General features: G+C 46.2%; 1 protein-coding gene, 1 long non-coding RNA gene and 1 pseudogene across 2 annotated transcripts in view; 1 reads left to right on the top strand and 2 right to left on the bottom strand.

Annotated features, from left to right (window-relative positions):
- Positions 1 to 1,956: 1,956 nt before the first annotated feature.
- Positions 1,957 to 25,826, bottom strand: LOC140712975 (uncharacterized). Its single transcript, XR_012094852.1, has 3 exons — positions 16,954 to 25,826; positions 13,973 to 14,176; positions 1,957 to 3,733 (listed from the first exon to the last, which is right to left on the bottom strand). It is a non-coding gene; the product is annotated as an uncharacterized lncRNA (long non-coding RNA).
- Positions 4,811 to 9,799, bottom strand: LOC119626630 (uncharacterized; annotated as a pseudogene).
- The window catches only part of SORL1 (sortilin related receptor 1), a 178,198-nt gene continuing 167,869 nt past the window's right edge, over positions 16,320 to 26,648 (top strand). The window contains exon 1 of the mRNA XM_038005081.2: positions 16,320 to 16,895. Coding sequence (XP_037861009.2) covers positions 16,611 to 16,895 — 285 coding nt within the window. The 5' untranslated portion in view covers positions 16,320 to 16,610. The remainder of the gene's footprint in view (positions 16,896 to 26,648) is intronic.

Below are 26,648 nucleotides of genomic sequence, written 5' to 3' on the forward strand. Positions count from 1 at the left end.
GAGTGATGTAGTTCTCACTGTGTGTTCTGCAGAACCCTACGGATTGGCAGAGTTAAGCAAGCAGGGCTTTGGAAACCCTGAGTCCCCCACAGCCTCAGTACCATACATCTGCTTTTGTCTGTTTCATACATTGAGGTTCCATGTCAGGTTTTAATTGTAATAAATCTAGTTCTGCTGCTTGAAATTTTCAAATGATTGTAAACCACTGGCTAGATCTCCAAGGGTACTTCTCTTTTGTCAGGGGATTAGGGATATCACGATCACAAATCAACTGAGGAACAATGAAGTGGTTAAGGGCACGGGCTCTGGAGCTCGACTGCCTGTGTTCATATCTGAGCTCTGCCCTCTACCAGCTTTAAGACAACAGCCTGAGGACCTCCCACACCCCAGCTCAGTGATCTGTGATGTCTTGGGCTACAATTCAGGGTTGAGGAGAGGCTCTTGAGCAAGAGCCATACGCTGGGTTCTCACAACACTGCTTTTGAAATAAAGGTTGTCCAGTAAGACAGTCACATGCACACAAGAAGAAGAGGAGAGGGAGGAGAAGTGAGTTCCTCATAGGTGCTAAATATATTAGACATGGTTTTAGTTGATTTAGGCAAAATGACCACGGGGAAAAGTCTGTTACACAGCTTTAGCATAACAGTGCTGTGGTTTCCTGCTCCTATTTTCCATGTCTATCAGATTTGTTCCTTGCATTTTCCTTGGCTAAACCACAGCTTCATATTCCACTATGCTCTGTGGTCTGCTGCGATTATGCCTTAATGAGGACAAACCCACTTCCTGATCTCTTTAATGAATATTTGCTTCTTGACCCCTCATGTCCCCTCATTAATCTCCCCTCACATGGCTCCAGACTGCACTGCTAGAGGAACCTGACAACTCTCAGACAAACAGAAGACGCACTAAAATATTTAAAGTTCTTACTGCAGTGGTTTCTGCAGCCTCCTGCTTTCACTGAAATTATAAGTATAAATGGAGTCTTATCACACCTATGAATGATAAAGCAAAAGTAGGAAGGACTCAGATGAAACACAAAGAAGAATGTTCTTGCTGCAGATATTAGAGGCACTGGGACAGGTTACTGAGGAATGCCACAGACCTCTCTTTCCAGTAATCCTAAAAATAACGGGAAAATAGTTAGTCAGTTTGGGATGGCTGAGGTACCTGGAACTAAGAAACGGGGCTAAATGATTTTGGCAGTTCCTTTCTGGGACTTACTAGAGCCTAGTGAGCAAGAATTTGGACTTTGGAGTCAAATAGACCTGAAAATGAGACCCAGTTCTAGTACTGACTAACTGTGAAATCTTGGGCACACTACTTAGCCTCTGTACAGAGAGTTACAATGAGGATTAAATAAGATGAATGGACACAAAGTGTTTAGCATAGGATCTGACTCCATAGAGAGTGATCAGTAAATATTAGCTTCAGTACTTAGCCTGGAGTTTTATTCACCCACTTTCTTTCAACCCGCCATGTTCCATGTCATCTGCACAGACCCATTCTTACGCAACCACTGAGTTGAATTCTTTCTCATGCAGCTCCAAAATGGCAAGTCTCCAAGTCTGAACAAGTTTGGCAATCTCAACTGGTTCTCTTATTAATTAGCTGGTATTTAAACTTCTGACTTAATTCTAAGTAATATAGTTTTCACAGAAAGGTCCCAGGTCATATTCTGTCATTCAGTCTACCTCATGTAGAACCTGATGAAGATGCTACTGCTGATGGCTTGGTTGTTTCTCTTCATTCTTCAAGCCCAGATTCCCCTGTCTAAAGAGCCAGACTCTTTGAGCTGGAAGGGACCTTGGTATCATTTAGCCTGGGATAATTGCTATGTTACAGGTAATCTAGACTCAAAAATAGACTCAAACTGTGGGCCCACAGGGCTTATAGGGTAGTCTTACTGGTGCAGTTGACTTCTATGTAGTTTCAAGGAAGGGCAGAAGTTGATGGGAAGTTGGGGTAGGGAGGATGTTTAACAAAGGAAACGTGCAAACACCACATGTTCTAAGACATAGGAATATAGAGTGGCTAAAGGTTTGCGTTTCAGGAGGCAAGTAGTTAGAGGTAATGGTAAATAGGGGAAGAATTTCAGAAAAGAAGAATAAACAGATTCAAGAAAGTTTTTTGGTAACCTAAGTTTCCATATCTACGTGGAGTTCTCCAAAATAGAAGATGAATGCAGGTTTTGCCTTTTCCAAAATACATGATTAGTTCAGCATCACGTGTCAAGCATCACACCGAAGTCTTAAAATCTGAGGGCTTTTTTTTAATTGCTTAATCTGAACCCCCAATTCGAAGCATCCACAATATCTCTGACAAGCATTAGTCTAGCTTAAATACTTCCAGTGCCAAAGCATAATACTAGAAGAAGCAACTCATTTCATCCCTTTATTTTATTTTTATTCAAAGCATAATTACATATGGTAAAATGCACAGACCTTAAGTGTATAATTTGATTAAACTTAATTGTTTAATCAAAATGTGAAAATTGCCATCACCCAAAAAATTTTCCCATGCTCCTTTCCTATGGCCCACCCCCCCTCTACCTTCTCACAGGCAACGAATCTTTTGATTTCTACTTCCATAGATGAGTTTTTCCTGTTGCTAGACTTCACGTAAGTGGAGTCATTCATTGTGTGTACTCTTTTGTGTCTGGTGCTTCTCATTTAACATAATGTTGTTGAGATTCATCTATGTTGTTGTGTGCATTAATAGTTTGTTCCTTTTAATTGTGGGGTAATACCTCACAGTATGAAAAATCTCATTTTATCTCTTTAGTCTATTGATAGACACTGGCATTGTTTCCAAAGTCTGACTTTTAGAAATAAAGCCACAGCCGGGCGTGGTGGCTCATGCCTGTAATCCCAGCACTTTGGGAGGCCAAAGGCGGGCAGATCACAAGGTCAGGAGTTCGAGACCAGCCTGGCCAATATGGCGAAACCCCATCGCTACTAAAAATACAAAAATTAGCCAGGCGTGGTGGCACATGCCTGTAGTCCAGCTACTCGGGAGGCTGAGGCACAAGAATTGCTTGAACCCGGGAGGTGGATGTTGCAGTGAGCCGAGACGGCGCCACTGCACTCCAGCCTGGACGACAGAGCAAGACTCTGTTTCAACAACAATAACAAAATAAATAAAGCCACAAAGAATATTCTTATCCAACTTTTTTTGTAGACATAAAATTTCATTTCTTTTGGAATTTTTAGATCACATGATAGGTGAATATTTATGAGAAAATATCAGTTTTCCAAATGGCTCTACCATTTTATACTTTCACTGGCCATGCATAAAACATCCTGCTGCTTCACAGCCTCTCTAACATTTGGTACTGCTAAAATTTTTAAATTTTAACCATTCTGGTGGGTGTGTAGTGGTATCCCGTTGCATTTTCAATCTGCACTTCCCTGACGACCAACAATGCTAAGCATCTTTTTTATGTTCTCAGTGGCCATGCACACATTCTCTTTAATGAGGTGTTTATCTAAGTCTTTTGCCTGTTTAAAAAAATTGATTGTCTTTTTATTATTGATTTGTAAGAGTCCTTTGCACATTCTGTTTACGAGTCCTTTGGCACCATGGAGAAAACTTCCACTTTGGAGCCAGACACCCAAGGGGTTTGAATCTTGGATCTGTCTGTATATCTTCTATGAGTAACTCAATGTCTCTGATCTTCAGCAGCTTTGTCAGTAAAATAAAAATAATTCTTACCATACGGGATTGCTTTGAGAATCTGAGAGAGCACAAATACAGCACTGAGTTCAGATCCAATCCTGGCACATAACAGGCACTTACAATAACATGTAAAGACGGTGATTATTAATATAAATGTTTAAAGATAATGGCTGAGTTGGCCTTCTGCTAAATCTCCTCTATTCTAAGTTAAGTATCTCATTTCTTCAACTTTTGCATAAAATATGATTTCCAGACATTGCTGCCACAAGTTATATTTGAATTTTTTAAAACTCAGTAAGACAAGGGCATTGGCCAGTCAGAATGGACACAGGCCACTGGAGTGGATGAGAGTCTAGGAGGCCCCTAGCAGACCAGACATTAATTAATATTTTAGTTATTGGATCCTCGGGGAAATTCACAGCGTTCTGGGCAGGGAGGCATGGTGCCGGGGACAATGGGATTTGGTAGTGCTCAGGAGCTTGCCAGGGCTCAGAAAATGATACCCCAGGGTGGGCATGGTGGCTCATGCCTGTAATCTCAGAACTTTGGGAGGCCAAGGCAGGTAGATCACTTGAGGTCAGGAGTTCAAGTCCAGCCTGGCCAACATGGAGAAACCCTGTCTCTACTAAAAGTATAAGAATTAGCTGGGCGTGATGGTACATGGTCTGTAATTCCAGCTACTTGGGAGGCTGAAGCAAGAGAATCACTTGAACCCAGGAGGTGGAGGTTACAGCGAGCCGAGAGCATGCCACTGCACTCCAGCCTGGGTGACAGAGTGAGACCCTGTCTCTAAATAAATAAATAAACAAAAAACTCCAGAGGGCCAGAGGATGGCATGCAGAGACTCGGAACTGAAGAAGATGGGAAAGCCCCACCAGCAGCCTCAGAAACAAGTTATCTTGACTTTCTCTTGCCCTCCTGTCTCTTGTCCCTTTTCTCTCCTGACTCCTAGAAACCAGAATTCCTCTTTCCCAAGGTGGGTCATAGAAACTAGAATTTCTTTCTCCCAAAGCAAGCCATGAGCCTGGAAAGATCACGCTCTCCCTTAATACTTCTTTCTTGAAGACCTTCATTCAAGAGGGGTCCCGTTCCATACTCAGGAGGAAGGAGGTCAAGAATAATCTGAACAGACCAGGGCCTAATGGGCCAGTAGACCTTGGTAGGGTAGTTGGACTTGGACCCTGCAGGCCAGCGGCCCTTGGGAAGTTAGCTGGGTTGGGGCCAAGTGGCCCAGAGGCTCTTGGGAAAATGGTTGGATTTGAGCCCTGGAGGCCAGCAGACTTTTGGAAGGTAGGTGGGTTTGATGCCAATGTGCCAGAAGACTGAGAGAAGGCAGATGAACCCGCTCCCCTGGGAAAAGAATTGGCATTTACCCCCATGGGGCTGCCTCACCTTGAGAAATGAGCTGAATTAGGGCCTATGGGGCCAGGGCCCCTTAACATGGGAGATGGATTTGGCCATGGAAGGCCAATTCCCCAAGAGCCAGGACCCGAGTTTGGGCCCATGGGGACCAGGTACTCTTGCCATGGAGGGGGCTTGTGCCCATGTTTCCAGAAGCCTGTGAGAAAGAAGCTGAATTTGCTCCTAAAAGACCTGCTGCTCTTAGAATGGGGGCAAGATCGAGGCCTTGAGGTCCAGCCATTCTTAAGACCAGATCCTGTGCCCAAGAGGCCACCTGCTCTGGCATCTAGATTAGGGCTCAGGCCCAGACCACTTGGTCTTGGGTTGGGCCCAAGGCCTGGGCCTGGAAACACGCCTGACCTGGGGGCAGGGTTTGTCTCTAAAATGCCTGATCTCAGATTGGGGTTTTGTCCTGGGCCCAGGCCAACTGGCCTAGGATTGGGAGGACCATTCCCAGAGGTCAACAGAACACCTGCTTTCATGTTAGGTCCAATCCAGGGCCCATGGGACCACCACTTCTGGGGTCAGGACCTGCTCCCAGGAGACCACCTGCCCTTAGATTGGACATAGGACCTGGTCCTGGAAGACTCCCTAACCTAGGGTTAGACAGAGGCCCTGGGCCTGGCAGAGCCCCTGTCCTAGGCTTTAGGGTGGGTCCTGGGCCTGGGCCTGGCCCCAAGAGGCCATCAGGCCTTGGGAAAGAAACTGCACCTGTGCCAGTGGGATTCATCCCTCTTGGAAAAGAAGCCATACTTGGGTCACGAGCACCAGCTGGGAAAGGTGCTGGATTTGAAGTCAAAGAGCCTGAAGAAGCTGGAAAAGGAGATGGAGAACCATTGATTTGTAATTGGGTACATGGATGCTTAGAATAAGGCCTCTATTTCCCAGCATCCCTTGCAGGTAGGTGTGATCATGAAACTAAGTTCTGGCAAATGGGATGTGAGCAGAAGTGATGTGTATGCACTGGCTTGTGCCCTTTCTCCTTCCCACTGGATGACTTGAGGATGTTCTGGTGAGCCATTGTGGATCATACAGACAAAGGAGGCACCCTGGGATGGCACAGCAATGAGACAGAAGGAGCCTGAACTACCGACAGCTGCATGGAGTTACAGCAGAGACACCAGCTAATGTGTGGGAGAAATAAGCTTTTGTCTTGTGTAAGCCACCATCATTTTGGGTCTCTGTGGCATGCAGCTAAAGTTTTATCCTAACTAATCCACTGATCCTAAAAACCTGTGTGCCACTACACCTACTCTTACCCTGGTTTTCCAACAGGAGCACTGAGTAACATATTGAAATTGAGCTAGATAAGTTTATTCATGCCCAATCATTAGTTATTTTTGATTGATAGAGTAGCTGCCAAGTTGGAGCACATAAGGTTTAGTTACTCCTCCACAACTTCACAGCCAGATTTTAATGATAGCAAACCTTGCACAAGATTCTGCTATACAGGCAGATGTTTATTAAGTAAATATGTATTAGCAACAAGGCATAGGAAGTCTCTCAGCAATCTTTTAGGTGCTTTCATTGCACCTTACTTGAATGTGCTTTACTAGATGTAGATGCAACATTCCAGAGTCGGCATTCAGTTAAACTTATGATTGGTAACAAGCAACTAGAATCCTTAAACACAAGGACACAGGAAGAGCTAGGGATTAAGACTCAGCTGGGACTGGGCGCAGTGGCTCACACTTGTAATCCCAGCACTTTGGAAAGCCAAGGAAGGTGGACTGTTTGAGGTCAGGATTTCGGGACCAGCCTGGGCAACACGGTGAAACCCTGTCTCTACTAAAAATATAAAAACTAGCTGGGCGTGGTGGTGCACACCTGTGGTCCCAGCTACTCAGGAGGCTGAGGCAGGAGAATTGCTTGAACCTGGGAGGCAGAGGTTGCAGTGAGCTGGGATTGTGTCACTGTACTCCAGCCTGGACAACAGAGTGAGGCTATGTCTCTTTTTTTTTTGAGAGGGAGTCTCGCTCTGTCGCCCAGGCTGGAGTGCAGTGGTGTGATCTTGGCTCACTGCAAGCTCCGCCTCCCGCGTTCACGCCATTCTCCTGCCTTAGCCTCCAGAGTAGCTGGGACCACAGGCGCCCGCCACCACGCCCAGCTAATTTTTTGTATTTTTAGTCGAGACGGGGTTTCACCTTGCTAGCCAGGATGGTCTTGATCTCCTGACCTCATGATCCACCTGCTTGGCCTCCCAAAGTGCTGGGATTACAGGTGTGAGCCACCACGCCCAGCCGAGGCTCTGTCTCAAAAAAAAAAAAAAAAGACTCCATTGGCATCTCTGAGGCTAGAGGACAAGAAGACATGGGATGGAATAGTGTGTCTATAAAATATTTTTGACAAGCCATATGTCTTGAATACTTCTGACTTTACTAATGAGAGCCTGTTTCTAATACTTACTAATCTAACAAGCTACTAGTGAAAATTCATTCTCCACATTTGTTGTGCTAATTAGTAAAAAATCACTTGTATTGATTGAGATTTAGAGCTACCGTTGGACTTTCTAGTGCTGGCTGACCACCCTTGAGGCATGAATTCCTGGTTAGGACAAACGACTGCCCCAGGTTGCTGCCCAAACACGGCCATATCTGGCTGTTGACAGTGGCATATCTGAAATAAATTCTCACAATGCCATGTCAAACAGACAAGAACCTAAGGCATGAATATTCCCACTGGAGGAAAAGCCATGGTTTTATACCACTCTCCTGTTCCATTGATGTCGGAAGCTTTTCCTTATTCATAGTTGCTATATTGTCTGTAGTAGATTTTAAATACTTCAATATAAACAGAGTCATGTATATGTGTATACATTAACTTTAATCCGTGCTGGGGGTGTACAGTTCACCTTTGAAGGGACTTCATCAGAAATCCATGCTCTAAATGCGACCGGCACTTGAAGCATCCTGGTCAGGAGTTCAGGCTTTTCAGGGAGCTGCGCTGAGAACATCAAGTACGTGTGAATCAGAAGGTGTATTAATTAGCATAAGGGATATTAATTATTTTTCATTGGTGAAATTAGTGCTGCTCAAGAAACATAGCTGGAGCGGGCTTGCTTGGACAAGATGTAAGAATCCAGGAGGCCCAGCAGGCTGATTCCTCCTCCAGAGCTGTTGAATTCATCTGGTCTTTTGTCTCTCCACTTAAAGGGAAACTGTTCCCTGATTTGACCAGGAGTTTGGTGGATCCTGGCCTCAGAATACCGCTACATCTGTTTGGGGTCTAGGTTTTCCTGTAAAGGTTTTAGGGGTGCCCTGAGCCTTCTGGTACAGGCTGTGTGATGGCCTCTAACCTGCTTGCTAAGAAATGTGTGTGTCTGTGTGTGTGTGTGTGAGAGAGAGAGAGAGAGAGAAACATGGTTTAATTTATAAAAACTAATCTCAGTTTTTATAGCAACATATCACCTAGTAGCGAGGTTGAAGGGACATGTACAAACCTGAATAAAAACTTAACAATTGCTGAATGGCCAAATTGACTTACCAACAATACCTAACCCGAGCTTCCCTTAATAACAATAGGCATCATTCGCTGAACAAGTTTTATGTGCCAGGAGTTCTTTCTAAACCATTGACATGTATAATCTCAATTAATCCTTTAAACCTGCAGATGTAGGTAATTCATATTTACCTACGGATGAAGCAACTTAGGCTCTGAGAAGGTGCCTGAGCAGATCCAGCTGGTCTGTGGCAGAGCCGGATATAAACCCAGGTGAGTGGGCTCCTGACGTCACGCCTCTAGTACTTTGCACTGCACATGGATGCAGGTTAAGCCCATTTCAATCTCTCGTTCCATTTTAGGTGATTAAATGATCTGGGCAAGATTAAATTATGAGGTGGGAGAGGGGCAGAAGGGTGGACAGGATCTAACTTCACTGGGCAGGATAAAAAAATGAGGACACAGTGGGTGTCCCCCTGCTGGGAGGCATCCAAGACAGATGGGGGAGCAGGAACCACACTCCATGGTTGGCAGACTGTAAAGTCTTCCATGGCGTCATTATCACAGAATAGCAGCCTTTTAGAATTAAGAATAGTCTTAATTTGCGCTGTGTTGGGTTTTTCATTTACATAATGTTAGATTTCAAAGAAGATTCATACACAAAACTCACTGCTAATTTAGCACTGAAGCTTCTGTTGAAATAACTATTGAAAAGGAACGAATTTTTCACTCACCTCTTTGCTTAGGTTGTTGGGCAGTTTGAAAATTTGCCTCTGAGCAGGTCTGTTGGTACGATCCAAACTCTAATCGCTGTTTCAATAATTTATTTGGTGTGGAGGATTTAATGTAATTTGTTTAAGGGCTCTGAGAAAATGTATTCTTTTATGTGGAGCCTCATTAAAAGCACTTGCAGTTTTGAGTCTGGTGGGAATGATGATTTTAACAGGTGTTAAATCAGCTGATGACACCACGTAAAATTTCCAGGGTGATGGATTTAGAGAAGGCGCACAGTGACAGGTATGATCTGTCGCACCCTCTGGGAGATGATATGCATGATACATAGGTCCTCCCACTTCTCCTGAGCTATAGCAGGAGACGGGCGAAAGTGGCATTTGGAACACGTGTTGTGGCCCTGGTGAAACAGATGCTGGAAGAAGCGCTTCTCAGAACCCCTGGCTGCATGGCTTCCACAGATCCCTCCACTGCCGTGCTGAAAGGGACGAGCTGGGCACTCACACCCCAGCTTCTGCTGTCCCCACAGCTCTCCTTTGGTGTCTCTCTCCATTGGCCTTCCCAGCCTCCCATAGCAGGCACCAACCCACCTGTTTGTTCCCACACCCTACCTTGCTGCCACTCTATCCTGAAACCTTTCCTCCTCCTCGGATGCTGAAAATAACTTCCTGCTTCCTCCTGGAACCAGAGCACTTTAGCCTTCTCCGCTTGTCCTGTCCCAGCTACCGCACACACACCTGAAACCACGGCTCAAAACGTCTTATTCTCCAGAGAGTTTGCCCATCACCCTCCCCAAAGCCAGTACTCATCTTTTCCCCACCCAAGACAGAATTCTTTTTGTATTTACATACTTCTGCTAGTTTCATGTTTATCTTTCTTCTCTTTCTTCAAGCTCCTTGCAGTTAGTGGCTGTGTCCTTTATAGACATTTGAGCCTATTACTGGGCAGATGATGACTAGGACATGCATAAAAATATGTTGCAGGGAAAAGACTCCCTTTTTGCTCGGGCTGGCTCTCCCGGTGCTGACAGGCCCTCAGAGGTCTCTCTGCCATTCTTTGGAGTGAAAGCTAGAATGGAAAATTCAGACTCCCCAGAGTATTGATTGAAAATTGTTCCTCTTTCCAGAACCAACTGCCGCAGGGTATGAGGAACGGGGGTGGGGGTAATTCCCTCTCACCACTCGCTTCACTTTCATTTCTATTCTGTAGGATCTAGTCTGTCTCTGTTAAGTACAAGACAGGGGAACAGACTCCAAGACATCATTACTAATTAGAAAAGGAGGTAAGCACTAAAATGGTTGCTCTAATGGAAGGCAGAACATGATCAACATCTCAAAAGAAACCTAAAGCGTTTCAGGGCCTCCATGGGTGGTTGGGGGAAATCCAGGAAGAGGTCAAGAAGTGGCCTTTTAGTTAGTGAATAAACAAGGCCAGAGGGAGAACATTTTGATCTGTTCTGACTGGAAAAGGGGTGTGGGAGATCCTAGGTTTCTGTTAGAATGTATCCAAGAGAAGGCCAGGCATGGTGGCTCATGCCTGTAATCCCAGCACTTTGGGAGGCCAAGGTGGGCAGATAACGTGAGGTCGGGAGTTTGAGACCAGCCTGGGCAACATAGTGAAACCCTGTCTCTATTAAAAATACAAAAATCAGCCAGGTGTGATGGCACATACCTATAATCCCAGCTACTAAGGAGGCTGAGGCAGGAGAATCATTTGAACTCAGGGGGTAGAGGTTGCAGTGAGCCGAGATCACACTATTGCACTCCAGCCTGGGTGACAGAAACTCTGTCTTAAGAAAAAAAAAGGAAAAGGAATGTATCCAGGAGAGGTGGGCCAAAAAGCTAGTCTGACTGTCTGCTTTCCCTGTCTTGCTGGCCCTACGAGAGTGCAGAGGCATCTGCTGAAATAAAACATCACATTTCAATTATGTTGTGTCCAAGCTGACTGGTCACATCTCTAGGCTCGTCTGTGCCTAGCGCATGCATCCCCACTGAATGTACTGCAAAGGCCTCAAGGGAAGAAGATACAGGCCTTAATATGTAATTACACAGGGATTTTCAAAGAATCTTCAGCTTAAGTTCCTCTCATTCACTTCAAACCCAGGAGGGGGAGTCCTACTCCTCTATATTCCCAGGGAAAGAGGTAATTTCCTGGGGACCCTCAGCCACCCATTGTCTTACTTCAGGAGGTTTGTCCTTGGGTCTACATAATTATGCAAAACTTCTAGGTTCCCACTTCACACACTTTGTGAGAAAGGTCTAAATGCTTTCCTGTTATAGAAGTTCAGGAAGTTGATTTACTCAGGGATGAAAGACCAGACAAGGGTAAACAGTGGAACCAAAACTTGAGGGCTTTTTTTTTTTTTGAGATAGGGTCTCTGTCACCCAGACTGGAGTGCAGTGGTGTGATCTCAGCTCACTGCAGCCTTGACCTTCTGGGCTCAAGTGATCCTCCCCACTCAGTCTCCTAAGTAGCTGGGACTACAGGCATGTGCCACCGTGCCTGGCTTATTTTTCTATTTTTTGTAGAAGTGGGGCTTCGACACATTGCCCAGGCTGGTCTCGAACTCCTGGGTTCAAACGATCCTCCCGCCTCAGCCTCCGTAAGTGCTGAGATTAAGGGCATAGGTCACTGTGCCCGTCTGAGGGCACCTTCTAAAACTCGTGCTCTTTCACAGGTTTTGGAACACATTGGAAACCAAATCCCTCGCTAAATTCATCTCCTAGAAAAGTACAGAAAACAGGACTGGACTTGTGAGCTTTGTAACTGTAACATTATTGCTAACTTGTCCCAATCAGGGCCTGAGGGTCAAGCAGATACAGCATCTCACCTAGGCTAGGTACCTGGGAAGGGAGACAGCGCTGATAAAGCAGGGCTGAGCTGTGAAGGAGGTGAGACCTAGAGCCACTCCCTTTCCTTCTTTCTGTCCTAGTTCCTGCTGTTCCACTATACCCAGGACTTGAAATACCAGCTCTTCTCTTCCTAAGGGAGGTATCAGATGTGGCAGAAAAAGAGAGGCTGGGTTCAAATTTATCCCTTACTAACAGTAAGTTAGCAAGCCTGTTTAACTTTAGGCAAAGCAAGTCGTCTTCCTTTCTGAATTTCAGCGCTTAAGGTCTGTAAAATGGGGGTGACAATAATTCTTGCTTTGGCCCACTTCAAAGGGTTGCTGAAGGATGGAATGAGATAGATAATGCTGTTATAATGTTATGCAAATGTAGATCACTGCTATGCAAAATAAGTTACTGCTATTTCCAGAAACTCCTCTTTGGATTTAATTTAATCAAGAGTGAGAATATAAGTTACTTATTCTATGCTCTGGGTGCATTTGTATTTTAAACCTCATCAATTATCTTGGACGTTTTCCTAACTGAAGCAGATTTTGGCAACAGCAGAAGGAGTTATTTCTTTGGGGGCAGGCGGGTATTGCTATTTTGCCTGAGCTGGTGAGGTAAATGGTAGTTATTTGGCCAAAGTAACATGGAAGAGGGAACAATGTTTACTATCCTAAGGGCAGGGAAGTCGCTTTTCTGTTTTAATGACTCTGGTCTGGTTGTGTGACTCAGAGAGGCCTGTTATGGGGGAAAAAAAGAGGTGGGAAGCAGATGGTGGTAAGAAAAGATCTGAGATTCAACGATATTGGCCCCTTAACCAACCATTGCCACCAGGACAAAGGGGGTATCACTTCTCACCTTCATTTAAATACATGTACCCTATAAATATTGAGTGCCACCATGTGCCAAGAGTAAGCTGGGCACTGGGCATAGAGACATGAATGAGGTAGACTGGTTTTGCCATTCTGCTGCTTGTAGATTAAGAGGAAGATGGAGATTAAGCCAGTGACCAGAGAGGAAGTATCAAAGGCTACAGGGGACTAGAGCCTTGGAGTGAGGGCTATAACCTAGCCTAGGTGCCTAAGGAGGCTGCTCTGAAACCTGAAGGATGAATAGAAGTTGGCCAGCCAGGAGGTGAGCATGTGAGAAGGCCACAGGATGAGAAAGAACAGAAAGAAGTCAAATTAGGCTTTGGGGAGTTTCTTCCTCTTCGTGGCTGTCCTTGCTGCTATTTTAAACAGGACTCCATCTGGATAAAAATGTGGGACACTGTGACCTCTGTGTGTTTGTCCTCTACCTCCATCTCCAGTGGCCTGGGATGGGTAGCAAGACAGAGGAGGGCAGTTTAAAGTCTGACAACAGGCTTAAGACTGTTTCATCCACAGCTGTGAGTCTATCATGACATTGCCATGCATGTTTTCATCATGATGCTGGGCAGCATCCGAGCAAGGCCATGCAAGCTGGGACAGAGGACGATGGGGTACTGCCTTCCATCCTGCACTCCAACTTTGTTGTTACTTCAGAGGGATAGAGGAAGTGGTAGCTTGTTTACAACCCAGAGCTGGTTTTGAAGCTGAGAGGAACACCTCACTCATATTGCACAATTCACCTCTAACTCCTGTCCTGGGTGACCTTGTCTGTGACTGCTCCTATCTCATGACCCAGTTTGGGAGTGGTCAGGGCTGAAAGGTGTCTTTTCATTTAACTTATGAAGAAATCAATGTCCAGAGAGGCAAGATGATCAAGACAAAAAAAAAAAAAAAAAAAAAAAAATCACGTAATAATTTGGTTGCAAAGCCAGGACTAGAATCTATGTCTGTAATGCCACCTGCATGCACTATTTCTCTCTGGAGGCCTTCACACAAATTTGCACAGCTATTTCATATACTTACCTCATCTGGTACTCTCAGCAGTCCTGTGAGATTTGTAGGGATTAAGATCCCTATTTTACAGATGAGAAAACTGAAGCTCTCAGTAGGTTTGGCCAAGTCCCCATAGCTAGAAAGTCAACCTTCTGACTCAAAATTCAGCGTGTCTTCCACTGTGCCCTGTAGTTGTGCAGCAGGCACAGTCTTGGGGGGTTGCTGATTATCCACCTGAGAATGGTTTGGAATGTAGATAATGATTAGATAGGAGGGCTTGCAAGGAGTACATGAACCATGTTTGAATATTCTTACCAATTCTCCAGCATCCAAATTGCAAATCAACATCAAAATGAGCAAGTAGCTGGCCCTGCCCTACTAGTCCTTCTCTGCAAGGGGCCATCTGAACCTTCAGCCAGCAGTTGGTGTGGGCAAACAGATCTCCATCTTTGAATCCACACTTAGGAGACTCCTGTCTCTGTTTTCTGCTGGGACTCTGACACTTGCTCTTGTAGAGAAGGTTCTCGTTAAATACATGTTGGAAAACCCCCAATAACTGACTCCTCTACAGGATGTTCTCACTTTAGCCATATTCCCTTCATTTTCCTTTGAGGGCTAAATGGGAGTAGAGATACCTTTGCTGCTGGTCTTGAGAGACCATGGGGTTGTCCCTTCCTGGTAAGGTGATGCTGACCAGACAGAGCTGATCTAGATGAGGGGTAGGAGGTGACAGTGGTTCAGTGGTTTTCTTGGAGGATGCATGATTGTTTGAATTACTATTTTTAATTGACATATATTTGTGTATAACAAATATATATGTTATATATATATGAGTTAGAGCTGAATTGCACAATATGAGCAAGGAGTTCCTCTCAGCTTCAAAACCAGCTCTGGGTTGTAAACAAGCTACCACTTCCTCCATCCCTCTGAAACACCATCAAAGTTGGGGTGCAGGATGAAGGCACCCCAATAATATCACACCGGGCACAGTGTGATATTTTGATACCTGTATACAATGTATAATGAACAAAGCACGGTAGTTAACATAGAGAATGCATGATTTGCTTGGTGGGGAGAACTGGGTGGTTCTGTAATTATGTTGAGATGGACAGAAAGACATCATCTGACTTGGGGAGAAAATCGGGCGTGGGAGGAGGTGGGAGAGTGCAGAATCGGAGGCAGAGGTCTCCAGCAAGTCTGGCATGGGGTAGGGTGGGGTGGTCGAATGCTGGCTTCAGGGAGATGAGGCAAGCTGGCCTGCCTCTGGCAGGTTGTCAGTGGTAGTCCTGGGTAGAGGGAGGGGGCTTTGGTAAGCTGACTGAAAAGCACTAGAGTGGGCAGGCACAGGAATCAGGCTACCGTGGCTTGTTGGAGATGAGGAACATTGTTGGAAAACTGAACTGACCATCCCGTCCTTCCCCTGAACAACAGCTTGTATGCAACTGTAGAGGTAGTCTCCCTTTCAGCCCTGCTTGCTGTGTCTTTATTCTTATCAAAAACCAGGATCTGAGTCCAGAGGGCAGTGAAACATAAAATGAAACAGGAAAGGTTGCAGTAGTACATAGACCTTGGCTGTTCCCACTAACCTGCAAAAAAAATGTTTTCCTTGGGCGTACCTTAGCAGTTCCATGGCAGAAGTTTTATCTCCTGCAGTTCACAGAGTTTGGCTCTTCAAGCTGAATGTAGAGTTAATCTAAAGTGTGTCCTCCCTCCTCTGTGGGTGTTTGCCTAGCTCCTGGCTGTGGGTTGAAGGGACTGGTAAATGTGTCTATTTTACTGCTGAGGCAGGGTGGCTCAGTGCTTGGTCACCTTGGAGGGATCATAAGCAAGCCACCGCTGGGGCCCTGTGCCACGCACAGGTATTCATGCGTGCGTGCAAGCACACCCTGTATAGCTGTGTAATAATTGTCCAGGTGTGGTGCATTCTTTGTCAGATGTACCCTTGGTTTTACTGCCTCTGTGCAGAATGTTTATTTGCTGTGCTTCAGGCAGGGGCATGTAGCTTGATAAAGGGTAGTTTTTGCTGTGGCCCCTGCAAATACGTTTTGGTGCCCAGACTAGATGAAAAACTGAGTTTCCCAATGGAGCGCGTTCATCTGGACTCTGACTTGTTGGCTGCGTTCTAGGAGCTAATTCTGTGGCTCTGGGCTCTCCCATGGAGGGGGGGATGAGGCCGGGGCCGGGGGGAGGTGGTCTTGTGACGGGACTGAGGGCTGTGCACTCAGGAAAGTGGCCACGGTTTAGGACGACCTCGACACGACCCTGTATAGGAGGCAATTAACTCCAGAGAAAACGAGCGAGCCCCACGCAACTCTTCATTCCTGCAGGGAGAACAAGGAGGTGTGCCCGCCAGGGAAGGGGACGCACCCTCGTCGGCGCTTGCTGCCTTAACTTCCCCATCCCCGCGCCAGGGAGGGGCCGGAGTCGCCGCCGAGCGCAGAAAGTGCGCGAAGGGGACGCGCTGCGAGCCTCACACGTGACGGCGCTGCGCCGAACCGAGCGGGACCTGGCGCCAGCGGCGGCGGGCGCAGCAGGGTGGCCCGGAGCGGCGCGGGCGGCCTGGAGCCCCGGGAGCGGCGCGCGCGGCCCCGGCCCAGCGGCTCTCCTGGCCTCGCGCTGCACATTCTCTCCTGGCGGCGGCGCCACCTGCAGTAGCGTTCGCCCGAACATGGCGACACGGAGCAGCAGGAGGGAGTCGCGACTCCCGTTCCTATTCACCCTGGTCGCGCTGCTGCCGCCCGGAGCTCTCTGCGAAGTCTGGACGCAGAGGCTGCACGGCGGCCGTGCGCCCTTGCCCCAGGACCGGGGCTTCCTCGTGGTGCAGGGCGACCCGCGCGAGCTGCGGCTGTGGGCGCGCGGGGATGCCAGGGGGGCGAGCCGCGCGGACGAGAAGCCGCTCCGGAGGAAACGGAGCGCTGCCCTGCAGCCCGAGCCCATCAAGGTGTACGGACAGGTGAGCAGTTTTGCAACCCGCCTCCCTCCAGTTTTTTCCTCTCCCTGCACTTCCTCACCCCCGCATCCATCCGTTGCAGTCGCTTCCTAGGTGCAGGCACCACTGGGGACTTCCCGGCTTGCATTTGTTTTTTTCCTTCACGAGTACAACCGTCAGCACTTGAATCACATTGATCTTTCCTTCTTCCTGTCGATTTAGTAAACGTATTCCAGGTAACTCGCCGGGTGCAGTGCGTATTACCCCAGGGTGTGTGCAGAACGCTGTAGTTTCCGGCAGGTATAGGAGGGGTGCAGCTTCATTTTACATCTGGATAAAAAACGGGCTTTCTTTAGTGTACCATCATTTGGCAGTGGAGGCGAGCACCCTGCAGTTGCGGTACGCTTACACAGAACAGCACGAGGTGGGGGTTTCCACACTTAGCGTTATTAGCACAATAAGGTGGGCGAACCTGAAAGCTCGTCGACTGTCTCTGTACAGTCAGACAAGAGGTGTATGTGCGTGTGTAAGGGCTGAATTTTTAATTTTTGATTTTTGGCTAGGGTATGAGATGCTCTCCATTCCTTCTTCCCACCCTTCAAGATACTGACTCTCCCACCCCCTTCAAGATAACTTTATTTTGGAGAGGCATACCCCTCATGGCACTTGGAGATTTGAAATGACTGCAGGAAATTTGGTGGGCGTTATTATTTTATAAGTGATTTATTTCTATCCAGGCAATGGGTTTATTAGATCATAAGTAACGTGAATTTCACTTTTATGGTCAGACTTACTGCGAGGAATTGCAGATGGAGTTTGTAGGTTAGGATCAGCACTGGCAAAATTAATTTGACCGTGTTATTGCCTCATGAGATTCCCAGTCCTGCAGTTAAGATTGACATCAGCAAAAGTATAAAGTCGGGAGGGGAGAAAAAGTAGGACCAGAGGAGGTGGTAAATACACTTGTTTTCTAGAGTCAAATTGTTTCTTTTAAAGTAGAAATTATTAATAAAAGATTACCCTGAGTTCTGCCTTTTCTCACTAATTTCACTTTAGCCATTTCTTCAGGAAATATATAGAGTTAAATGTTCAACCCTTGGATCCAGGACGAACCTTATAAACATATCACCCTATTGTGTCATTTTGTTGGTGAGGAAACTGAAGCATGGAATGGTGAAGTGACTAGTCCAAGGTCATACCGGGAAGGTGGCCTGCCCTCTAGTTTTTGTCTGCATTGTCTCAGTGACCTTTGCTTGATTGCAGTCACCCTGTCTTTATGCAGTGCTGCTTAAATACCTCTTTCCTACAATAAAATAGATCTGGTATAAAGGGGGAAAGGATGGTGGTGACTGGGTGGGTGCATTAGACTTCCCTCCACTATTGGCCCCTGGGCAAGAATGTGTGCCCCAGGGCATGTAACTAATGGTGGCCACCGGCTGCAGGAACCTGCATGCTCAGTTCCTCTTGGGCCCAGATCCTTGTCCCCCGTCCCCACCCCATATGACAAATATATGTATTAACAAAAAGAAGTCATCAAGGTCCTTGCTCTCAACAGCGACGACAGCACGGGGCTGATGGAGGGTGGGAGGAGGAGGAGGAGTGGCCTGCTTGTTCATTGGGCCTCCCCAGTCAGCCCAGCTCTGCTGTGCTCTTGAATCAGCATTCTGGGAACTGGGAGTTGGGGGCTGGTGGGAGACAATCCCTCCCAGTGCTCAGGTCCCCTGAAGCTGTAGTTTAGGTTGAGGAAAAAGCTTTCTGGTTTCAAAAATATGCGTACAGGTGCCATTTCTTTCTTGGGTTTGGTTTGTGAAAAGCTCCAGGGGATGTGGGGCAAGTTGGACATGAACTCTGTTCTCATTGGGAGTGACTTCCAAACCCTGGGCTTTTGAGTTTCTGGGCCAGCCAGATTGAGTTTGGTTCAGCTGAAGGATGGAGGAACTAGCAGTCAGACTCATAATGAGGAATTCCTAACCAGAGGGTGAGGATGCAAGGGTGACAGTTTTCTTCTCTGTGGCTGCCTTCCTATGCCATTGTTGCCTCTTGCTCTGAGGTTAATAAGAAGTGGAATTAATTGGAATCTGTAAGGATTTGAGTCAGATAAAAGGAAGAACTTCCCTGTGCTGGGCTTTCTGTCACAAGTTCTGTCTGGTGCAGACACTTCAGAGTGCAAGCACAGGCTGGTGACTGAAGGGGTTTGAGGTGCCCCTCTTGGAACCCTGGAGTAACTGACATCTACTTGAAATGATCTTTCTAGCAAGGATGACCATTGCCTCTGTGTTTCCCTGGGGCAGACCTGGTTTCTAAGTTGTCTCTGGTGGTTATGAATAGCACCCCCTTCACTCTCAAAAGTGTCAAGATGTGACAATAAGTTATATGGTCCTACTTTTAGCCTTAAGCCAAGTTCCACTTTATACTCACCGCTTTCCCCTTCAACGTTTAAACCTAAGGAATGGTGATGTTTTCCGACAGTACTGCTTGACTTCAATGTGGTTCTGTGGAGGTGCAGTGGGGTGGGGAATAGAATTTCATTCCTGCTTTTAGGAAATGTACAATTTAAGGAGGAGAACAAGCAGATGCAGATACAGGCATGTCAGTGTACCAGGACGGGAACCAGGAAACATGGTCACAAGAAACCAGCCACAACTCTACAATGGTGTGATAACGGGCTGTGACATGCAGCACATGGGAGATGCAGCGATAAGGGATGGGGGGCTCAGACACTGTCCAGCTTCTTGCCCTCTGACCTTTGAGTGAGGTTAAGAGGACACTGGCAGTACAGAGCAGGGCTGGAAGCAGAAGCTGCCTGAAGGAAGCAGGCCTAGAGGCAATGTTAAGGCCACCAGCTTCAGGGGGAAGAGAAGGGAAGGCTTTCTCAGGGGAATACTTGCACTTGAGAAAGAGCCATGTGCTGGAGTCAATGTCGGTCCTTTTTCCTCTGCTTTGCTAACCTCTTGGGTAAACTAGGCTTGGTTATTTTGACCATTTTCCTCCTCAGTTTCTCTAAGGTGGGGAGAAACTTCTGCCATGATTAGTTAAAGGCACATTTATGATACTGAAATGTGGTTGTAGTGGTGAAAATAATTTGCTGGCAGATATCAGGACTTTTCTGCCCATGTTCAAGGCTCACACCTGTAATCCCAGCACCGTGGGAGGCCGAGGCGGGTGGATCACCTGAGATCAGGAGTTCGAGACCAGCCTGGCCAACATGGGGAAACCCCGTCTCTACTAAAACTACAAAAATTCACTGGGCGTGGTGACGGGCACCTGTAGTCCTGGCTACTCAAGAGGCTGAGGCAGGAGAATCGCTTGAACCTGGGAGGCGGAGGTTGCAGTGAGCCGAGATCGCGCCACTGCACTCCAGCCTGGGTGACAGAGTGACACTCCATCAAAAAAAAAAAAAAAAAAAAAAAAAAAAAAGGCAAAGTTTAGCAGTTGAGCCCCTTCTTAAAAAGGCCAAGTCCAAGAAGAGGAATTCCCTAATTTAAGCCACACTGAATTTCCTCCTGATTTCAAGTGAGCTCCATCTCTGCGCCATCATGTCTGCTTTTTCCTCTGCCTGAAATGGTCTTCCCCGACTCTCGTCCTTGCCTGGAAAGCGCTTATTCCATTCTTTAACATCCAAGGAATACCTCTTGGTATTCTCAGGCTACGGTGGGAAGAGTTTCTTCTGAGCTTGGATGCAGCACTTGCTGCCTTGTGTTAGAATTGCTCAACTGTCTCATTTTCCTATTTGCTCCTTAAGGGCATGGATCAAGTTCTCTTGTGTTTCCCTGGCACTTGGGAGGCCCTTAATGAGTATTTGTGGACCAGCAGCGCACCTGGAAGAAGAGAGGCCTGGAGGGTAGGAAGCAAATTCACATTATATAAAATGTATTTATAAGGAGGAATGCAGTGAGCCACACATGGATAGTGAAAATGAGTTGGCTTATTTGGTAGTGAGGATGCAAGTGGCATGGCCTACGGATAGTGGAGTCCCGATTTTCCTGTGCTATGTGGGAGTTATTTTGAATGAAGAGCTTGGATTCTATTTTACAGAATCCTCCCTTTTAGGGCTATCATTCTGGTTTATGCTAATGGTATTGTTTTGGGGAAAAATCCTTTGGAATGAAGCACAAAGCCTAACAGGATTTACAGGTTTATTTTCCTTCCAACAAGCTCTCTCTTCATAATTCCTACATTTTAGAGGCCAGGGAGTATTCAGTGTCCTGATTTGGGACTGAAAATAAAGTGTCTATTACAGCACAAGACCCTGGGACAAAGGGCCTCCTTTGGGGGTGGAATACCGTTTAGCTTTAGATCTCTTTTGAGTAGATTCTTCCATGATACACTTGCTTGGGAAAGAATTGGCCGGTTGATTCTGAAGTTAGGATGTTTGACCTGTATGCTTCCAGAATAAGATGAGGAGGCAAAGAATTTGCTGTTTCAGGTTGGCTTCTACGTAGCTGAAGAGTTGCTTTGGGCCTTGGGTTGGCTCAATAAGGACTGTGACCTTGAAAAACTCTTCCTGGTTCCACTTGGCATCTTTTCTTAGGGAGCTCTGTGCCCAGTCTCTGGCCACTTTTAGTTCATAAATAGCTTGCGTGGTTAGAGGCACAGAAGGTGGAGGCTTTGAGAGGTGGAAGGAATGGAGGAAAGGGGTTGGTGAGAAGAGTAAGGAGGTGGAATTTCAAGGGATGAAATAAAAAGCTGTCTGCTTAGGTAATGCACATTTACAAAACAAAATTTGTACAAAAGAGTATGTAGTGACAAGTAAATTTCCTTCCCTCTCGTGCCCCCTGTTCACCCAGAGCTCCTTCCCAGGTGGCATCTGTTGTTATCAATCTTTTTGTATATCTTTCCAGAAATAGTCTCTGCATGTACAACAGGTATGTGCATAAAATTTGAAACTTGAATTATAAGTGGCTTCCTGTTATCTGTAGTCCCTGGTATCCTGAATAATGAGATTAACTTTAGCTCTAAATTATATTTGTGATATTATGATGGTGAATTGTTAGAAAATTACCTGAAGTGTCATAATATAAAATAGATAATTACTTTTTTTCCAGGCCAGGTGAGAAAAACGTCATTCTCCTTTCACTTCAAGGGTTCTTGCAGAGCAGGAGAGCAGCCTGATGTAGCCCTCTTATAACTTGCAGAGATGCTGGAGCACAGTTCCCTTGAGATGTGGAGTCCAGGCTTGTAAGAGCATCAGAATACAGTGATCATGGATCTTGGTTTTAATTTGTGTTCTTTCCGAGAATATTTTCTCTATGTTCTGTAAAATGAAGTTAGTGGTATGCTTAATAAATTGCTTTGAGACTTGGGATCCACAAGGCAGATCCTTATAGCAACGAACATCCCAAGGCAAAAGGTAGATGTTGTAGGAACATTTCATTGTCAGATTTTGGTCTTTTCCTCCTTAGAGATGACAGCCATCTTTGTAGTGTCATTGTTGAATCCCAGGACACAGAGAGATGGAGCCAGCTTTGTTCCACCCACTGTAATGGAGGGACACAGAGGGCAGTCTTATCATAATCTGGAGAGCAGATAATCCAAAAAATAATCTATTTGCTTTTGCTATATATTTATTTAGTCTTTTTAAAAAAGCATTTATTTACCTTCCTAATTAAGTTTTGCTTAGGTGAATATTAAAATGAGTTTGCATTCTCTGATCTATTGATAAGGGAAATGGCTGGCATAAATGTGTTCAGGGAGAGGCAATTTGGAGTTTAGAATTTTTGACAATAATTCAGATGCAGATAATTGAGAGTTGATAAAAATGTATTAAATGTTTTAAATGCATAAAAATGTATTAAAACCGGGGGCATGACATTGACCTTTCCTCCATTTATTTGGGTTTAAATAAATGTGATGGAAAGTAGAAGAGAGCTCACTCCATGTTTGGTTTGAATATTCAGGGATTAGTATTTCTCCAGAGGTGGTCTGGGCTGTGGGGTTGAGACATTCTCTTTGTTGATGAATGTGGGACCTTCCTATGCATTTTCTGGGTATGTCAGACTCTGTTGGCAGATGGTATAGTCAGTCTAGCCACGTACATGCAAAAATCAATTTCCCTCAATTTAAAATGGACCACAGTTAATTTCGACCTAATTTATTGGTTTATCGACCTGTGAACCCTGGGCCTTCGAAGAAGTGGCATGGGCGGCCTTCAAGTACTGAAGTGGCTGATGAAGCTAAAAACCAGAAAAGGCAGGATGGACTCCTGAGCAAGATCAAGATTTGGGTTTCCTCCTATGTTATTGTGAGTTGCTCAGTTTTTTAAAACCGTAACATGACTAATGCTTTGTGCATTTTATGGTGAGTTCCATAAAAATAGGACTGCATAACGATCACAAGTACAATAGTGTGTTAAAAAGTAATTACAAAGTTCTGTTACCCACTGGTTTATTATAACGGTAACATCTGTGCCCATTGCACTGCTACTAGCCAAGAGCTGGAAGATCCTATCTTCCTGGTCGCATCCTGGACCCTCCGATGTGGCACTGTTCGGTAGATCTTTCTGTGAGAGTGATGTTCTCTATCTGTGCTGTTCACCACGTTCACTAGTGAGATCTGGCCGTTGAGCAGGTGAAATGTGGCAAGTGTGACTGAAGATTTGAAGTGTCTTTCATTTAATTTTAAAGAATTTTTTTTTTTTTTTTTTTTTTTTTTGAGACGGAGTCTCGCTCTGTCGCCCAGGCTGGAGTACAGTGGCTGGATCTCAGCTCACTGCAAGCTCCGCCTCCCGGGTTCATGCAATTCTCCTGCCTCAGCCTCCCGAGTAGCTGGGACTACAGGCTACTCGCCCGGCTAGTTTTTTGTATTTTTTAGTAGAGACGGGGTTTTACCGTGTTAGCCAGGATGGTCTCGATCTCCTGACCTCGTGATCCGCCCGTCTCGGCCTCCCAAAGTGCTGGGATTACAGGCTTGAGGCACCGCGCCTGGCCAATTTTAATGAATTTAAAGTTGAAATAGCCACATGTGGCTCTTGGCTACTGTATAGACAGCACAAGCTTTGATGAGGCGTCTTCTTCCCACCCGTAGGCAACCTCTGCTGCACCCAAGAGAGAAGTTCCTGCAAAGACCTGCTCATGTAGGCATCGCAAACAGGGCAATAAAAGCAAGAGTGGAGGGCTCGAGTCTAGACCCTAGGTGTTGGTGGCTGCTGACTGCCAAGTTGAGTGTCAGGAGATAGTGGCCCTTCTTTCCTAGGTAGGAACTTACCAGGGGACCGTGGAGGGCCAAGTGGGTCCAGTGATTGACTCTAGGGCATGCCTCTGCATAGTTGCCGCCTTCCATCCGTCACTTAGTCAATGAAGGCTGGCTATTCACAGGGTGAACCAAATCTCCTGGCTTCACTTCTCATCTGGCCTTGCGCAAACACTGCCCTCGTGTTGGGCTTCGCTCAGGTGGAGTGCAGACCCTGCATGTTCTGGTTTAGCAATGAAAGATGTAAATAGTGCCTTAACAGTGGGGCCATCTCCCTGCCCTGCCCTTTGCTTCCTGTGCTCTTGTTGATTTACCTTGATGTAGCTGGGTCTGTCTGTCTTCCCTTCAACCCTCTAGATTGGCACGAAGACAAACACTACAGGCGTGTGGTCTTCATCTTTGCATAAAAACCTCCCCCTCTTCTTGGCTGACCTTTTAACTTAGCGTGCCATTGCTGCTGCTGCTGCCGCAGGCTCTTAGCTTAGAGAATCAGGACCCTTCACAATGATTTATCTCCAGTCCCCTGAATTAGATTCAAAACACAGCTACGAATTCTCAGAAAGGCAGGCTGATGTGATTATATCCCAAATCTGAGTGGCTGACAAGGGCAATAAAAAGATGTACCTATATCAAATGCATTTGTGCTGTGTAGAGACTGATATATTGTTTATTATGTCCCCCCCTTTTTGGGGAGTTTTTAAATGAAAAAGGTAACTGATGTGACCTCTATTATTTAGAAGAGAGACTAGCCTGTTGGGTAGAAACCCTGGGGGAAGATGGCTAGGGTGAATCTTGTGTGAAATAAATGTGGGCATGAATCAATGGGTGGGCCCTCAGTTGGGATTTTAATATTTTAGGGTTACTGAGATGATTTCCTTCTGACTTTGGTGGGCTGGTGAGCTGAGGCATAGTGTCATGATGATTTTTTTTTTTTTTTGAGACAGAGTCTTGCTCCGTCACCCATGCTGGAGTGCAGTGGCTCTATCTCAGCTCACTGCAACCTCTGCCTCCCAGGTTCAAGCGATTCTTGTGCCTCAGCCTCCTGAGTAGCTGGGATCGCAGGTGCGCGCCACCACGCCTGGCTAATTTTTTTTGTATTTTTAGTAGACACGGGGTTTCACCATATTGGTCAGGCTGGTTTCGAACTCTTGATCTCATGATCCACCTTCCTCAGCCTCCCAAAGTGCTGAGATTACAGGTGTGAGCCACCGCGCCTGGCCTTGATGAAATTTTTAACTCTTAGGAAGCCTCTGTGCCCAGAGGCATTGGAAAGGCTGGTCTGAGCTGGTTGAGCCTGGAGGGCCCTGGGTTAAGAGCCACCTGGGGAGAAAGGCTAGCTTGGAAACTGTGGCTGGGAAGACTTTAATAGGTACCTGTGAGATAGCAAGCTATAGGGTTAGGGTCCCAGATAGTTAAGGACCCCTTTTCTCTATTAGCCCAGGAGACACATGCGAGACAGATCCACATGTCTCTGCTCCAGGGACTTGGGAAGAAAGGCCAATGCTGGCTGCCCAGGGATCTCAGCCAAGGAGCCCGAGATGGCAGGGAGTGGGGACACAGCAGAGTGGGGTGAGTGTCCTGTGAAACCGGGAGTCTTTGGAAGGACTTGCATGTTTTAAACCTGTGCTCAATTAATTGAGTAACCTGAGACTCTGTACCTATGACTTACCTCATCTTTGCATATTTCGTTCCCTGAAATTCTCTCACTGAGTGGTTAAAAAAAAATCTGCAGCTCACTGTGCACGTGGTTTGCTGAATTTGGCAAGGTGTGCTGTTGGTGGTGGTGGTGATGGGTGGGGTGGGGGTGGGGACGGTTACTACAGAAACAAGGCCTTCAATCTCTAGAGGAGAGAAATGAAGGAGTGGATGTGGAAGTTGGCTAGGGGTGAAAGAGCTATCTAAACAGAGCTGGGGGAGTTTAGCTAGCAGATCAGAGCCTGTGGGACGTCCGCCTGTTGCCTTACCTCCTGGTAGCCCAGAGGGCATCTCATATTACTGAGAAATTGGCAGAGCCATTGGGTTTAATGCACTCCCCCTTCTCCATTAGTCTTGTTTATAGCTTCTCTCACAGGGTGGTGAAGAAGCCACTGGTAGGGTATAGAGGCCTTCAGTTCTGGGTTGTAATGTTTAAATGCTTTTCTGTTGGGGTTAGGAAAGTGCTAGAAAACAGTGTCACCTCTGGGCTGGAGCCTCGGGACCTGGAGGTTGGGTTTCCCCAGGTTTCGGAGTTCGGCTGGGAATCAAGGAGAAAACTGCCTGTGAGTTTCAGTTAGGCGGGAGCTCCTAGCTTGACTCAGGCGTGCAGCATTTTGTCATTTTATATATGTCATCACTTGCTCTTAGGCCTCACGCTAATGTTAATGTTTTATGTGGAGCCGTTTTGTGAGAAATGGCTTATTTTGGTTGAGAGGCATTCGGTAATGAAAAATGATGTTTTAGTGCGTCGGAGTTTATGAAATGACATCCATGGGTTGCATCTCATTTGATTCTTACGACAATCTTGAAAAATGGGGAAGATAAGAATGATTATTCATCTCATTTCAGAGATGAGTATCTTGAGGCTCGAAAAGGTGAAGTGACTTACCCATA

Source organism: Chlorocebus sabaeus, chromosome 1 (genome assembly GCF_047675955.1).
Source record: "Chlorocebus sabaeus isolate Y175 chromosome 1, mChlSab1.0.hap1, whole genome shotgun sequence".
NCBI classification, from domain to species: Eukaryota; Metazoa; Chordata; class Mammalia; order Primates; family Cercopithecidae; genus Chlorocebus; species Chlorocebus sabaeus.